The following is a 15,140-nucleotide window of genomic DNA, read 5'->3' as shown; positions in this document are numbered from 1 at the left end:
TTTCCCACCCAGGGACAGGGAGTTGGATGCAATGACCCTTCTGGTGGTATTCAGGCCTTCCCTGAGATGAGAGTGACTGAGCCAAGTCACTGTGCCCCCTTGTGTCCATAATGGGGATTGCAGCTACAGGAAGCAAGGAGACTCTTCTCCCTGACTCACAGAGCAGGGTGCCCAGCCCCCACCACTACCTTGAGGATTCTAGGGCCTTAGAAACCCAGGATAAAGGCAGGCAGAAGGTGGCCAGATCGGTCTGGGGCAGACAGACACTGAAGTGGGAAGCAGAAGCCATTGCCTGTGATCGTGGGGAGTCTCTTTCCCTCTCTGGGCCTGTTATTTTGCTTGCAAAGTGGGGAGTCAGTACAGTGGGGAGGCAGCTGGGGCAGGGCTGGCACTCACCGAGGTGTAGGCCCGCCCGCACATGCTGCAGCAGTAGGCCTTGGCGTGCTTGATGGCATGGGCCGAGAGGTGGATCTGCAGGGAGGCGGAGTCCGAGTAGGCCCGGTAGCAGTTGGGACACTTGTAGGGCTTGTCCTTGTTGTGCTGGCGCTGGTGAGACTGTGAGGAGCACAGCAGGGGGTCAGGAGGCAGTGGGACCCCCCCACTTGCCCCCCCTTCTTATGTTCCCTTTGGGGAGGCGGCTGTGTCCCTGGGGCACAGGAGGGAGGCAGGCACTCACCTGGAGGTTGGAGAGCTGAGTGAAAGCCTTTTCGCAGCCAGGATGTGGGCACTTGTAGGGTCTGTCACCTGTGTGGATTCTGCAAGGGGCAGCCTGATGAGGAGGAGGTCCCAGACCAGCTCCTGGGCGCAAGTCCTTGGCTGCCCTGGGCCATACCTCTGCTCCCAAGACACTAGACTCGGTCCCCTTGACCCACTCTCCTCAGTGGCCAAGAGTGAGCCCACAGAGAGATCTAGGGACTTCAAAGGCCACCGTCTCTCCTTCCCTCTCTAGCTTCCACTGCGAGTCTGACTAACGCTTTCCACTCCCCCTAGGTCCCTCTGCACCCGCCCTACGAAAAGCACCACTCAGAGACCCAGGCCAGCCTCCAGCTAAGCACAGGGAGCTTGCTTGGACTTCCTTCTGTCCTCTCTGCCACTGTGAAAAGAATGGATTCACAGTGCTGTGAAGACCTTCCCTCCCACCCTGCCTCCTTCCGCAGAAGAAGGACATCCCCCTTGAATGGCTCCTGGCCTCTATTTCCTGTGCCTTCTCCATGTCAGACATATATCCATGATGGTGACATGTTCACCCTCATGTATTAGAAAATTCAGGCCCATGGCCCTGAAGCTCAGTCCCTCTGTGTTCTTAACGATAGCTCCTGTGCCCCACTCCCCTTCCTGAGTTCTTATCCTGGACCCACCATTTACTAGTGGGGTGACTCTGGGCAAATCACTGAGCCTTGGTTTCCTCACCTACAAAATGGATATAAAAATACAATCCCTGCCTCACTGGGCTTTGTGAAAAGTGCACCAGATAATACATGTAAGGCTCTCAGCCGAGAGTTGGCACAGTAGCACTCAAGAAAGTCTTGCCAGTAATTATTAGTCATTCATTCAACATTTATCACACCAGGTTCCTGTGTGCCGGGCACCATGCTAGGCACTGGGGATATATCAGTGAACAAAACAGACAAAAATTACCGCCTGGCAGAAAAGAACCGTAAGCATAAAATAAGGAAATAACTCACACGCAGAAGGTAGTCAGTGTTGTAAACAACTGAACAAGGTTGGGGACTGGGAAACACGGGGGACAGTTTTACACACAACAGGATAGGACCAGTTGAGAAGGTGATATCCTGATGGCTGACCACAGCTCACTCTTGTCCAACAGCCAGGTGGGGACAGAGTGGTGGATGGTGCTGTGAGTGCAGCTGACGCGCCTGGCACATGCCATCAGGTGGCCTTCCCTGTGCTGCACACTCCAGCCCCGGGACCAGCTCCCCAGCTGGCCCAGAGGCACCCATCCTGCCAGACCCTCTGTGCCAAGCCAGTAGGCAATGAAATGCCGGCTGGGCCCAAACCTTGTTCGCCTAAGTTGCCAATGAGCACCATTAAGTGGAAGGAGAATGCAGATTGGGCCAAACAGGGTCCTCTCGCCCTCTCACAGCCCAGGTCTGCTCCGCCTACTGTCCATCTCAGAGACCAAGGCCCTGTAGCCAGGACCAGTGCTGCACTTAGGGACACAGGGCTTCCTGCTGTCAGAGAGCTTGTAATGTTGGTTGCTGTTATACCCAGAGCCAGTCGGGATTCTTCAGTGTGTCACTTGGGCCATTATCGGTGGCCCGGCTTCACCTTCATACTCTGTGCACCACGTCCTGGTCAGGGAACCACTTCTTACCTGGAGACCACGTCTGAGGATTCTCCCCGCCATGCCCTGCCCTCGCTGCACCCCGTTCTGCCCAGTGTCACCTCATCCTTCCTGAGTGTACTCCTCCCTACCCGACCCAGGGTTCCCTACCCCCAGAGCTTGGCAGCTCCTCCCCACAGTGCTGACACCTCTGGATTCTCAGTCTACCAGATTCGTACCCACAGTCTACCAGACAGGGAACCCCAAAGACAGGGTAAGGCTAGGGCCCCGCTCACAGACTGCACCTAGATGTGCCAAGTGGAGCTGACCCAGTTCTGAGAGCACCTATGGACCTGCACGTGGTGGGGTGGTCCACCAGGCCACTGCTCTGTCTTTACAAGGGAAGGACCCTCTGCTCCAGCTCCACCAGTGGCCAGCACCCCTCCATTTCAACCTCTCCTCATTCCCCTCCAGGGTGGGGTGGGTTTGGTTGAGAGCAGGTGGCAGGGAGGGCCTGAGGGCCCCCAGAACACGCATCACTTTTAGTTTTCAACCTCACAGGCTCGTGCCCACAGTCCTCCCTCCCGGCCCCGAGCCCAGCCCGGCTGGCAATTCCGGCATCTAGAGCTCCTCCTCCTCCAGCCCTCGGTCCTGCCACCTCTCCTTCAGCTACCCTGGCCCAAATCCACCCTCCCTTCTCAGGGCACGTCCAGGACAGCCTTCTGCGAACCCCCAGAAGAGGTCAGACCCCTGCAGCCTACCTGCCTAGCACCATGAAACCCCACTCCCACAAGTGTGTCCACACTTCAGTGTCTGGTCACCGTTCTCGGCTGCCTCCTCGAGAGCAAGGCCTCTGGTCTCATCTACCACCATCTCCCCAGCAGTGGGCAAGACCTCAGCGCACAGAGGACACAATAACTAGCTGTAGACTAAAGGAAAGTGAGTTCTCTCTAAAGTCAGCGGCTGACAACAGAATATACTCCACATAATCAACTTCCATTCCAGAGGTGTATTTTGTGTTTGTTGACTAACTGATAGTTCTCCAGGGACTTCTGGTCCCCCTTGGGCACCTAGCCAAGCCCTCCTGACCAGAAAATTCTCCCGGTGGCTTCCTCCTACCCAGGTTCACCAACAGCCCAGCCCCTTTCCCGGACTCTGGCCTTAGCACCTGCCCCTGACCTCAGCCACGGCAGCAGCCATGGGAATCGTACCTGGTCAAGGCTCTGAGCAGTAACTGCCACCATCTCTCCCTTTTTCCATGACAGAGCCCCAAGGCCTTGCCTCAGCTTTCAAGGCCCTTTACATTCCTGCCTCCTCCCGACACTGCTCTCGCTGGTATCTCACTACCCTGCCACCACCTTCCCCAGCGAGCCTCTGAGCCTTTGCTCAGGCTGTTCCCGCTGCTGGCGCGGCTTCTCCCTCTGCTGGGAAGGGCGACGGTAACCCGACACTGGGCCCAGCTGATCCTCCCCAACCTCCACCTCATACTGACCACTGTCATCCACCAGTCTCTAGGTCACAGTGGGAGTTCCTCCAGGACAGGGCCTGTCCCTGACCATTGAGTTGTCCCTGTGTGTGGCACCAGCACTGGGCAGCTCAAAGAAGGCTGCAGGGAGCAGCTGCTGGGTGAATGAAGGACCAGGCTCTCACCTCCATCTCTGAACTGCAGGTCAGGCCCCGCCCCCACTGCTCCTGTGGGAATCCTACTCCAGGGCATCTTCCCACCAGGGGAGCACCCAGGCCTGGCTCCCCCCTGAAGAGGGATGGGATGCCCACGTTAACCCCAGGGGGCCCCTTGCTTGGGCAGCACTGGTGCTCCTGGACTGCTCCTCCGTCCCCATAACCCCAGGCCCACAGGGAGCCCCAAAGACTGGTCCTGTTTCCTTGCCCAGCACCTCCACCCCATGTGCACGCGAGCTTAGTCTGCAGCCTGACAGCCCAGGCTGCTCCTTGTGCACTGAGCCTGAATCCCACTTCTGCCACCTCTTAGCTGTGTGCCAAGGGCAAGTGACTGGCTCCGTGAGCCCCAGTTTCCTCATCTCTAACATGGGGATAATAATAAGGATTGTGAAAATTGTAGCAATTAAAGGACCGTACATAAAAGGTGCTCATAAAACATTCCGCCATGTTAGTTTTAATACATTAATCTCTAAGATAAATGATTTGTGTAAAATAAAGGGAAATGATTCAATGTTTAAATAAGATTACTAAGGATTCAGAAGACGGAGTAGTTGTCGCTGCTGTCTTTACCCATTAGAATAATAATAATCTTCCACGTTCACTTTTCTCGTATTTCTCAGGTATTTACTCCACTACTAAATGGCTTCAATGTTGCATCTTGTGCTTTGTAACTGAAACAATGGTAGATATAGTGAAAGTTAATATTTCTTAAAAATGATTTGCTCTCTGGCATTTTGAAATTCATTATCTCTTACAAAGAAACACAAGTTTCCATAGTACCAGAACTTTATGGATACCTTGTATAATAAAGCACCTTGTGTAGGGCCAGGCACGCAGGAGCTCTTTGATATGGAAAAGCTGAAGATGTTACTACCATTATTATCATCAGACTGAGAAATCAAAATGACTCTGTCCCCCCTGTCGCAGTTATCATTAGGCATGCTGGTAAAATCAGAGTCAGGAAAAGAAAAACAAACACCAAACATACTTTGCACCCTGAATAAACAAACAAACAAATACGTCACTCTGTCTAGCACTAGGTTCCACAAATAGATAAAACCTTGAGCCCTTTCCTATAATTTACTCTCTCCCCAAACAATTTTATCCCTGACTTTTGCATTGAGACATTTGCGGACGTGGGATGGTTCTTAGTCAGATGTTAACTCCGAGAGACAATTGCTGTTTTTCTGTCATCAATTGACTGTAACGGGAATGTTCTATTTTCTCCATAAGTACACGTGGTATTTATTAATTGCTGGGCTGAAACTCAAATGTGGACTCGGGCTACACTTACAGGTCACCTCCTTTCTTCTCCTTGTTGTTCCTTCCTTTGTCAACACAGGACATCCCAAGATGCCTAGGTTCACCAGTGCCACTAAACTATGTCCCCCAAAAGCGTCACCCAGGTACACTGTTCTCTACAACTAGGAACAACTTTCCTCACTCTCTTCAGACTGTTCCTCTCTCACCAGACCAGGGCTGATTCTGCTTTGGACATGATCCTCTCCTCTCCCCATCATTAGTGGCAGTTACACTGGAAAGACGCATTTGATTAATGATATGACCTGATTGTCTGACTTCCTGCCGAGAGGTAGGAAAACAAGACAGGGTCTCTGTCAAACAGCAGAGGATGGGGAATCTGGAATCTGGTTGCTTCTTTAGGTTTGGCTTTGTTTATCTGTTTGTCCAAAGGACTCTGAGACTTTGGGGCAACTGGGACACCCATCTCTTTACCACTGGGCTAGGACACATTGGCTTAATTATATGTGCCAGTGCCCCGTGACTTATAAATTTTTTTCCAGTTGTTGATAGAATCCTCTTATGTTGTTTGCTTGGTTTCCTGCCATTATGAACTTTAATCACACAGAAGGAAAAAAGAGAAAAGAAATTTGTGCCCTCAGGAATGGAGAGTAATCCCTGGGTCTGGATGTTTTGGTAAAATACTCTCCTTCAAGGGCTTACTAATTTTTATTTATTTACTTATTTATTTTTGGACATGGTCTTAAATGATATTTTTAAACAAAGTCTACTTCTGGAAAAAAAAAAAAACACCACACAGAATTTTTCATCATTATTATTACTTGCTACTATGTCTGTTTTCAACTGGACTCTGTCCACTTCATGCTGCAGCCTTTCTCAAATTCAGTCCCCTAGTGCAGAATAATAAAATCGGCAAGGTGTCTTTTACATGCAAATGCTCCTGGAGTTTCCAGATGGCCGCTGGGCAACACCAAAGATTTGATCCCAGGCTTCCGAAAAAGAGGGAAGCTCGGAATGATTGGGCCTGTTTTGTATTCTCCATATTGTTAATTAGCTGAACGCTGAAGGGACAGCTGTATAAGAAAGTGTGCAGTATAAGAAAGGTGGAAAACCAAGAAGAGAGCTCAATGGACTCATTTTACATTTAACTAAACAATATGCATATACATTAAATATATGTTTTGTGTTGTGTGTGTGCGCGCGTGCGCGCACGCTAGGGATTTTTTTAGTGGTGTTTAACCACTAAATCACCCAGTTTATTTTGAGACAGGGTCTTGGTACATGGTTTAGGACCTCACTAAATTGCTGAGGCAGACCTTAAACTTGCAATCCTCCTGCCTCAGCCTCCTGAGTCACTGGGATTATAGGCAAGGGCCACTGCACCTGGTGTTTTGTGTGCTTTTTAAGATAAACCAAAAAAAAAAAAAAACCCACATCATTTTAACACAGAGAAATTGGCACAAAAAAAGCAAACATAAAAGCATTTTTTTTTTAAATATTGCCTCAAGCTGGGCAATGTTCAGTGGTAGAGCGCTTTCCTAGCATTCATAACGACATGTATTTGAACCCCAACACCATTAAAGAAAAATAGGTCTCTAGATTTAAAATACCCTTACCAATTAATAATAACCATAACTCAAGCTTTATGAGATAAAATGAAAGACCCTGAAGATTGGCCAATGCCCTTGCTGCATATAATACGTACTTAATCTGAGAAACAGATCATGCCTTGTATCTTCATAGAAGCCTCTGCTCTCGTCCGTTCTGATAGTGTTGATTATTATAATAAACTGACCAGATTCGTTTAGTCTTATCCACAGGTCTCACTTCCCACTTCAAGCTTGCCTTAAGGCCTCTGCTTTGAGTGGCAAGTCAGAAATGGAGTCATCTGAAAGAACTCCTAGGAGAACGCAGCCTCAGGAGGGGCTGGGACACACACGCTAGGCTCTACGTACTTCAGGAAAGAGCCAAATGGGTGCAGGTTTCCAGTGACATCACCACCGGCAGCCACTGCAGGATCCAGGATCTTCTGGTCCAGAAGTGGACAACCTAGCAAAGTGGACCAGTTAACCCAGGGTCAGAGGAACAGAACTACTATCTAGGACGGGATGAAGCCGATTTCACTGTGGTTAGTGTCTCATATTCCAAAGGGCATCTGAGAAAACCTTTTTCTCCTTGGGTCCATCTCCAGTTCTCAATTTAGGAGGCTATATTTAACAGAGTGGAGTAAAATTGTTCCTTAAATGACACCCTGTTCAAACTAACCCTTCAGAATTCATGGGGAGCTATAAAAATTTTAAAAATCATCAAAGTAATTTAAAAATAATAATCCTACTGAGAACAACATACGAAATTGGCCTCGTCTACAAAACTACTCAGAATAATTGCTAAAAAATATTCGAAGTGCCTTTAGTGAGACCCCTTTCTTTTCACAATCATTAATTCCGTGTATAGTTCAATAAGAATCTGTCCTTTTTCCTAACAGGATATAATTGGGTAAATCAGATTTGTCACCATGACTATGCCAGAAATGTCACATTTAAAGACAAATCCCATTTAATTAGGCATGACAAGCCTCATAAGACAGTACTTCATATGTGAGAATGAGGCCTCCCCAGGCCTCAGGCAAATGACTGGCACTGCTCCATGGCAGGGGAGTTCCAGCCTCGAAGACGATAAAAAACCATCAGTTCCTGAGCTTCCAACTTGAGGAGTCTCCAAAAAAGAGGGTACTCCTACCATTATGCAATCTGGCAGAGTTGAATTGGTGGTTCTAAGTTCCTGATCTCTATTAATATAAGAAAACATTTTTCACACATACACACTTAAAATTCTGGCCCAAGAGCTTTACAATGTCTCCTGACAGAAGTTAGATTCTGCAGCTTATCATATGCCATAATCTTAAGAACCATGCAACCAGGAGGGTTTGTTTACTAATCAACACCTTGCTACCTACACCTGTGTCCATAACACTGGCCACCTTAGAAATAAAATCAAAGTAATGACAACATTAGAAAATTGCTGAAACAAACTTATGTGGTCAGATCTCTGCCTTAGGAGGCAGGGAAATGAGAAAACAGGCTGACAGCTTGCCCTGTGGCCACTCTGTCATTTGTTCTTACTACTGAACCTACAAACCATACCCCAAAGTCAGAGAAATGGACAAGGTAAAACATTTTGCACCTTGTGATAAAGGATACAAAGACCATGGAGACAAATGAATAACTAACAAAAACAAAACAAAGTATAGAGGTCCCTCTGTATGGTATTAGTCCCAGAAGACAGAAAACCTCCAGTTTTGTCAGTAAGTGACAAACTTCACAGCAAAACAATTTTCTCCCTGCCTTTGACCATGCTGATACTGGCAGACACAGGACCACGCTTCCAGAGATGATAATCATCGTGTGAGCAAACCGTGTTTCTTCCCCTCTGAACAGATGAACTGCAATCTTGGAAACCTTTGATTTGTTTCTTTAAATACCTAGGGTATTTTTATTTGGTGAGACAGCCTTTCTGATGTCTATACTCCCCTGCACCAACTTTTCTTCCCTTAAAGCATTTATCTTTGAGTCTCCCTTTCACACACTCAGCCCCACTGTAAGCCCCGATGGGCAGGGGTTTTTGTCTGTTTTATTCCTGGCCGTGTCCTTGGTACCTAGAACCGTGTCTGGCTTGGTGCACAGGCGCTGCGAACACTTGTTAAATGGATGAATCGTATGCTCTACAGGAACTAGTTCTATTTATTCCACACATATTTAACAGATGCCCATATGTACCACACCCGGGAGATATGGAAATGGAGACAACCAAGCCCTTCCCTTCAAGAGCTCAAATATACGGGGAGCAGTGTACGAGCACATGGCAGCCCACCACTGATAAGAAGAGGATGCACGGGGCCTGTGGGAACGCAGAGACCAGGCTCCTTACCCAGCGTGGGGACCAGGGGGCTTCTGGGAGGAAGGTGGACTGAGAGATGGACAGGAGAAGGCCAGAAAACAGAAAAAGGACACCGCATGAACAAAGACCTGGAGAGAGGGGTGGTGTAGCAGCAAGGGCTCCGAGGGCCCAATCAAAGAAGGCCAAGAATGCTCACCAAAGGAACTGGCTCTTGACCCCTGGGGGCCACAGGTGCTGAACTGAATGGGTTGCCGCAGGGCAGCATGAGGCAGGCCACCTACCTGGTGTGCTGCTGGAGGTGGGAGAGCTGTCGGAAGGACTTATCACAGTAGGAGCAGTGGTAGGGCTTGACGCCCAGGTGGATGCGCAGGTGCTGGGCCAGGTAGGAGGCATTGGCAAAGGACTTGGAGCAGTGCGGGCACTTGTGGGGCTTGGCCTCTGTATGTGACTTGGAGTGGATCTGCATCTCAGACTTGGTGAAAAAGGTCAGCGGGCATACCTTACACCTGCAGGGCAAGAGGCAGGGTCACACCTGGCAAGACACCCCAGCCCCTGTAGGATATCTCTGGGGAGATCTTCCATGTTGGAGGACCCTGTGTCTGTGAGGAGTCCAGAGGGCACAGGCCCATCTGGGAAAAATAAGGACAGGCTCCTAGCCTGGGGACCCTCCAGTCTGGGGGAGCAGAGCCTTAAGTCTGGGAGACATTGGCAGCAGCCTGGGGAGCAGGTCTATACTCAGGGAAGACAGGCACCATGATCCAGGGGGAAGAGGTCTTGCCCAGGGTCATGCCCATGGTCCTGGGGAAGGAGATTCTAACAGGCTAAGAGATTCTCAGCCTAGCTGTACATTAGAATACTCTGGGGGCTTTTGAGAAATACAGATGCCTGTTTCCTTTGATGCTCCCACTGCCAAAACATTAACTCAGAATCCCTGGAGCTACAGCTTTGCCAATGGCACGTTCTGAAAGTTCAGATGGCTCACACGTGACCAGGACATCACTTAAAGGGAGGAGAAATGCATTCTTGCCACACTAGACTGTGATGGAATGCCAACCACAGACCTCCTCTGAAGGCTCTATTCTAATTCTCTCCCACAAACCTGCTTGAGACGTGGGCGGGGCTCAACAGGAGACCACAACCTCTGGACCCCAGCCCCACCCTCAGCCCCAGGTCCCCTTTTCCCAGCCCTCAGCATGAGTTCCTGCCCTGAGATCTCTTGGTCCTGTCACACCAAGATCCCCACCTGTACGTCTTGCCTTCCTTGGCAGTCTCGCCGGAGGCCAGGATGGGGTAGGGGACAACAAGGACAGGTGGACCCCCCGGGTTCTCCGCCTTGATCTTTTTGCGGCCACGTTCAGATTTGGGGGGGCCTAGTAGGCCGTGGCCCTGGATTGTCTTGATGGAGTCCAGGAGGGGGGGGCTGGTGATCCCTGAGATGAGGGTGGGGGACGAGGCGATGAGGCGGCTCTGGCTGGTGGTGGTGGGTGTGGACGGGGTGCTGGTACCCGTGCCGGTGCCGGTGCTCGACTCAGATGTGCTCACAGTCGGGGTCCGGGAGGAGAGCCCCAGACCTGCAAAGACACACAGGTTGGGGGTAGGGATGAGGGGAGCTGCAGAGGTCCCCTCAGCCCCAGCTGTCCAGATGTGTGACTTTGGCAGGTCGCACTGCCTCTGTGAGTTCCCCCTTCCCATTCATAAATTATTACCCAGGGGGAACTAAATGAGAGAGAATGAGACAGAGAGAGAGAGAGAGAGAGAGAGAGAGCGCAAATACCTTAGACATCTTAAGTCTAAACTGAGTTAGAGCCTTAGAGGCCGAGGGGTCTATAACTCAGTGGTAGAATGCTTGCAATGTGTGAAGTGCTGGGTTCAAGATGTTCACTACTGTGTTATTTATACAGAAACATTTAGAGACAACTGAAATACGCAACATTGTTTAGAAAGTATTCAGTATACAGTGATTAATCTCATCTACTGAACTTGCCATTATGTTCATTTTTAAAACCTGCATGTGTGTGCACAGAAAAACATAAGTAGAAGGACCAAAATGTGATGTGAATAATAGGAGTGATTAAAATAATTTCTTGGTTAACCTGTACTTTCTAATTCTTCGACAATAAACTTTTTTAAGAACTTCTATAATAAAAGTTCTCTTTAAAAAATGAGAGGCCTAGGTCAGGCATTGTGGCTATCATACATCTGTAATCCCAGTAACTCAGGAGCTGAGGCAGGAGGATCCTGAGTCTGAGGCCAGCCTCAGTAACTTAGTGAGACCCTCAGAACTAAGACCCTGTCTCAAAATAAAAAATAAAAAAGGCCTGGGGATGTAGCAGTGGTAAATTGTCTCTAGGTTCAAGTCCCAGTACCAAAAAAAGAAAAGAAAATATGAGAGGACTAGATGTATAATATCAAGTTTAGTAGACAAAAACATGAAAATGGCATTCATCACGTGGTTCAGAACACAAAAATCTTTGCATTGAGAAAGAAAATATCCAGAGTTGGCAAGAGATATGCCTTGTATCACACACAGTACCCCAGGAGTGCACATTTCTGCAGTCTTCATGGAGGGCAGTTTGGCCACAGCCATGAAAATTGTAAATGTACATAACTTTCAACCAAGTAAATTAACTTGACTTCTGGAAACCTACCATAAAAAATATTTGCACATGAACACAAAGATCTGAGTACAGGGGCCTCTCATACAAAACTGTGATTAAACAAAACTGGGCATAACCCGTTGGTCAGCAGGGGCTGTGTAAACAGATGTGGGGCCTCCTGATGATGGAGAACTTCATGCACAGCCACGAAACAGAATAGATGGAATGCAGCGACAGAGAGGAATTGCCAAAATGTGCTGCCAGGTTAAAAAAAATGCAAGTCACAGACATTGTGAATGCATCTATTTTAAGACACACACACTCAAAATACATAGGTACACACGGACAATGTGGGCATGTGTGAACACTCGCAACAGATCTGAGAAGAGACACGCTAGTGTCCTATCCAGGGAAGGAGGAGAATTTTGTAATAGGAGATTTGCAAGCTTTCCCTATCAGTTTCTGTATTACTTGGTTCTTTTACCTGGTGAATTCATCCACTTTTCACATCTATGATTAAAGGAAATAAAATATAGGGAAAATGTACAAAAACTCTAACAATTATAGGACTAAGCCTAATTTTTTCTCCTTCCAGTTTTTCTGTAATTTCTAAATTTTCTATAATGACTGTTACTATCTTTACAATAAAAGTGCAATAAGCATGTTGATGATAGAAGGGCAAGTTAAATCATGGCTCCAGTTCTACCACAAGCTCAGCAAAACACACACACATATTAAAAAAAAAAAACCAAACAAAAAATATGGGAAAGGAAGGAAATGGACCAAAAGGCTCTTTAAGCTGCAGGGTTAGGAGCTGGAGATTATGAGCGACTTTTTTTCTTAGTTTCTCTTTTTTTTTTTTTCCAAAATTCCCTTAATATGCTTATATTGCTTTTTTAATATTGCTTTTATAATGAAAAAATAAATTTAATAAAATCATAATAACAGGAGATGTGCAGAGTGCAGCTGCAGTCTGGGGAGGCCCACCAGCCCTACAATTTCTGGGCATCTCTGAGGAAGGGAGGGAGGCAGGGAGAGAGGCAGAGGCACCTGGCTGGGGGTAGAGGGTGAGCCCGAGGAAGAAGAAAGACCTAGCTAGTGTGGCCTCCTGGAAAAGCCTGTCTAAGCTCTAAGTAGGGTATCAGGGGGCTCCAACCCTTAGACACCTACCCTGAGTGTCCCCTGCCACCTCAGCCTCAGGCTAAGACTGAGCTCCGTTCTTTCATAAACCTCTTCCTCTGTGGATTCCTTCCCAGCCACAGAGTAGGAATCTTCTCCAGCCCGTCCTCCCTGTGCTCACCCCCTACATCCTGGGAAGCACCAGGCCCTGCCCGCTCTTCTTTCTCAATCTCCTGACATCTGCCCACTTCTCTCCATATCCACTACCATTGCCTGGTTCACATCACCGCCCTCCTAAAGGTCTCCCTACTTCCATGTTTGTCCCCAACAACCCAGTCTTTATGTCGCCGCAACAGCCAGACTCAGCTTTTAAACCCAAAGCTGAGCAACCCCCTCCCCTACATAAAACCTTTCTGTGGCTCCCCACTGCCAGGGTAAAGTCCAAGCTGCTGAGCCTTCCTTATCCAATGCCTACTTCTTTTGAGAAGACTCGGACCCTGGAACACACTGCCTGCCATGCCTCTTCCTAGCCATGAAAGCTTGGTTTCATGACTTGACCTTTCTCTATCTTGGTTTGCTAAACTGTTGAATGGAGACATTAGGGTGAAGCACATGAAATTACTGTTTTTGTAAATCAAAAACAGTCCATTGTTCAAGCTAATACTAATAGCATCTGTCCACTGCACAGGGTGAGGTGGGTAATAAAATGATTATCAGTAAATGCAGAAGCTATCGGGAGTAAGCTGCCATTGACACCTTCATCATTATCACCATCTTCTGGTCCTCCTCAACCCACACAGACAGCCTTCTCTTGCTTTCTACACACACTCCTTACGCTCCATTTCCCTCATTTGCCGTCAACCTTACAATTTGGCTCCACCAAGAAAGTCTCTTGTTCCCCCAATCTGATCAAGTTTCTTCTCTTTAGTCTCAAGGTTCTCTAGGTTGATTTGGCTTCCCTGGCAAGCCCCAGCCTTCCTCCTGTCCACTGGAAGAAGGGAGTCCTCCTAGTACAGGGTCAGAGGACATCTGATGGCTATGGCTAGTCTTCCCCCCTCCCACAGCCACCTCAAGCTTCTCTCTCCCTAACCCCTCAGCTTCCCAGCCCCCAACCCCGCCCATCCTGTTCTCACCTATGCAGCCCTCTCCAAGCCGACACAGACCTGTCCCCTCAGCTGACCAATTATCTGCCCAGGCCTCACCAGCCTCCACCTCATTTCCCAGGATCCGCCCTTTCCCCCGCCCACTCTCCCCGGCCAACCAGAGTCTCCGCCCATCCAGGCTCCGCCCACTCCCTGCCAAGGACCGCCCACTCCCTGCCAAGGAACGGGACTGCCCGCCCCGTTCCCAGCCTACCCGGGGCTGCCCACCTGTGACCGTGCTGGTGGCTGGCCGCGCGTGCAGCGCCACGTCTGGCTGCGGCACGGCCTGCGGGTGCAGCCCGGGCACCTGCTGCAGCTTGGGCAGCGACATGACAGCTTGGCTGCTTTCAGCGGGCGCGGGTGGCACTAACAGCGGCTGCTGTGACGAGGCCGAAGTGGGTGGCAGGTGAGGTGGCCGAATCTTCTCCGCCATCAGCTGCTCCTTGATTTTATTAATCAGGACCAGGTTGTCCAGCTATGAGCGACAGAGGAGACCTGCTGAGGGGGCTTGGGCCGCGCCCTGCTCCTTTCCTGGACCCCATCCCCCTGTGAATCTGGAGCCCCTCTCCCGCAGGGCACAGACCAAACCCGGGCAAAGTGAAGCGGCTGCAACGCGGGGTGCAACTGGAGGGGTGATGTCGGTCTTACCTGGCTAGGCATGGTGGGAGGAGGGGGCCAGAAGTAGGGGTTGTTAAATCGAGGTTCGGCCATCCTGAGGGGGAGAGAGCGACAGTCACAAGGAGGTTCCCATCAGCTATGCACACTCCAGTTGGAGCCAGTGTCTGGAATCCTTCCCTTGGCACCCAGAAGAGCAGGCCTTCCACGGGGCTCAGGGAAACCACATCTTCAGGCTCATAACACTGGAATTTAGTATCTCCCTCAGTGGGCCCCAGAGGGCAAAGGTCACATCCAGACCAGAGCACTCCCAGGACACCCCCCCCAACCCCAACAAATCTCCATTCCCCAGTAGGTTCCTAAGCTGCAGAACCAACCCCATGGATTCCACACAAAAGCCCCCTGCCCCCATCCAGAGATAAATTGGGGTGTCCTGCAGCAACTTTGTAAATGGCCACAGAGCAGAAGCAATTGTCCATCCCCTATCTCTGCCCTTCTGTCCACTGCTCCCTTGAATAAAGGCCTCCTCTTCAGTATACAGGGGAC

The 15,140-nt window shown here is 49.5% G+C and overlaps 1 protein-coding gene across 6 annotated transcripts in view; it reads right to left on the bottom strand.

The window, feature by feature from the left end:
• Positions 1-15,140, bottom strand: part of Znf362 (zinc finger protein 362) — a 38,171-nt gene that overhangs the window by 4,528 nt on the left and 18,503 nt on the right. For 5 of the 6 annotated variants that reach the window (XM_071617635.1, XM_027937237.3, XM_071617637.1 and 2 more), the window contains 6 exons: positions 14,628-14,691; positions 14,208-14,454; positions 10,365-10,692; positions 9,403-9,627; positions 677-755; positions 397-555 (listed from right to left, as the gene is read on the bottom strand). In XM_071617635.1, coding sequence (XP_071473736.1) covers positions 397-555; positions 677-755; positions 9,403-9,627; positions 10,365-10,692; positions 14,208-14,454; positions 14,628-14,691 — 1,102 coding nt within the window. The other variant, XM_071617640.1, reaches the window with a different exon arrangement.

Source organism: Marmota flaviventris, chromosome 10 (assembly GCF_047511675.1).
Source record: "Marmota flaviventris isolate mMarFla1 chromosome 10, mMarFla1.hap1, whole genome shotgun sequence".
Taxonomy (NCBI): Eukaryota; Metazoa; Chordata; class Mammalia; order Rodentia; family Sciuridae; genus Marmota; species Marmota flaviventris.
This window is presented reverse-complemented; position numbering and strand designations above follow the sequence as displayed.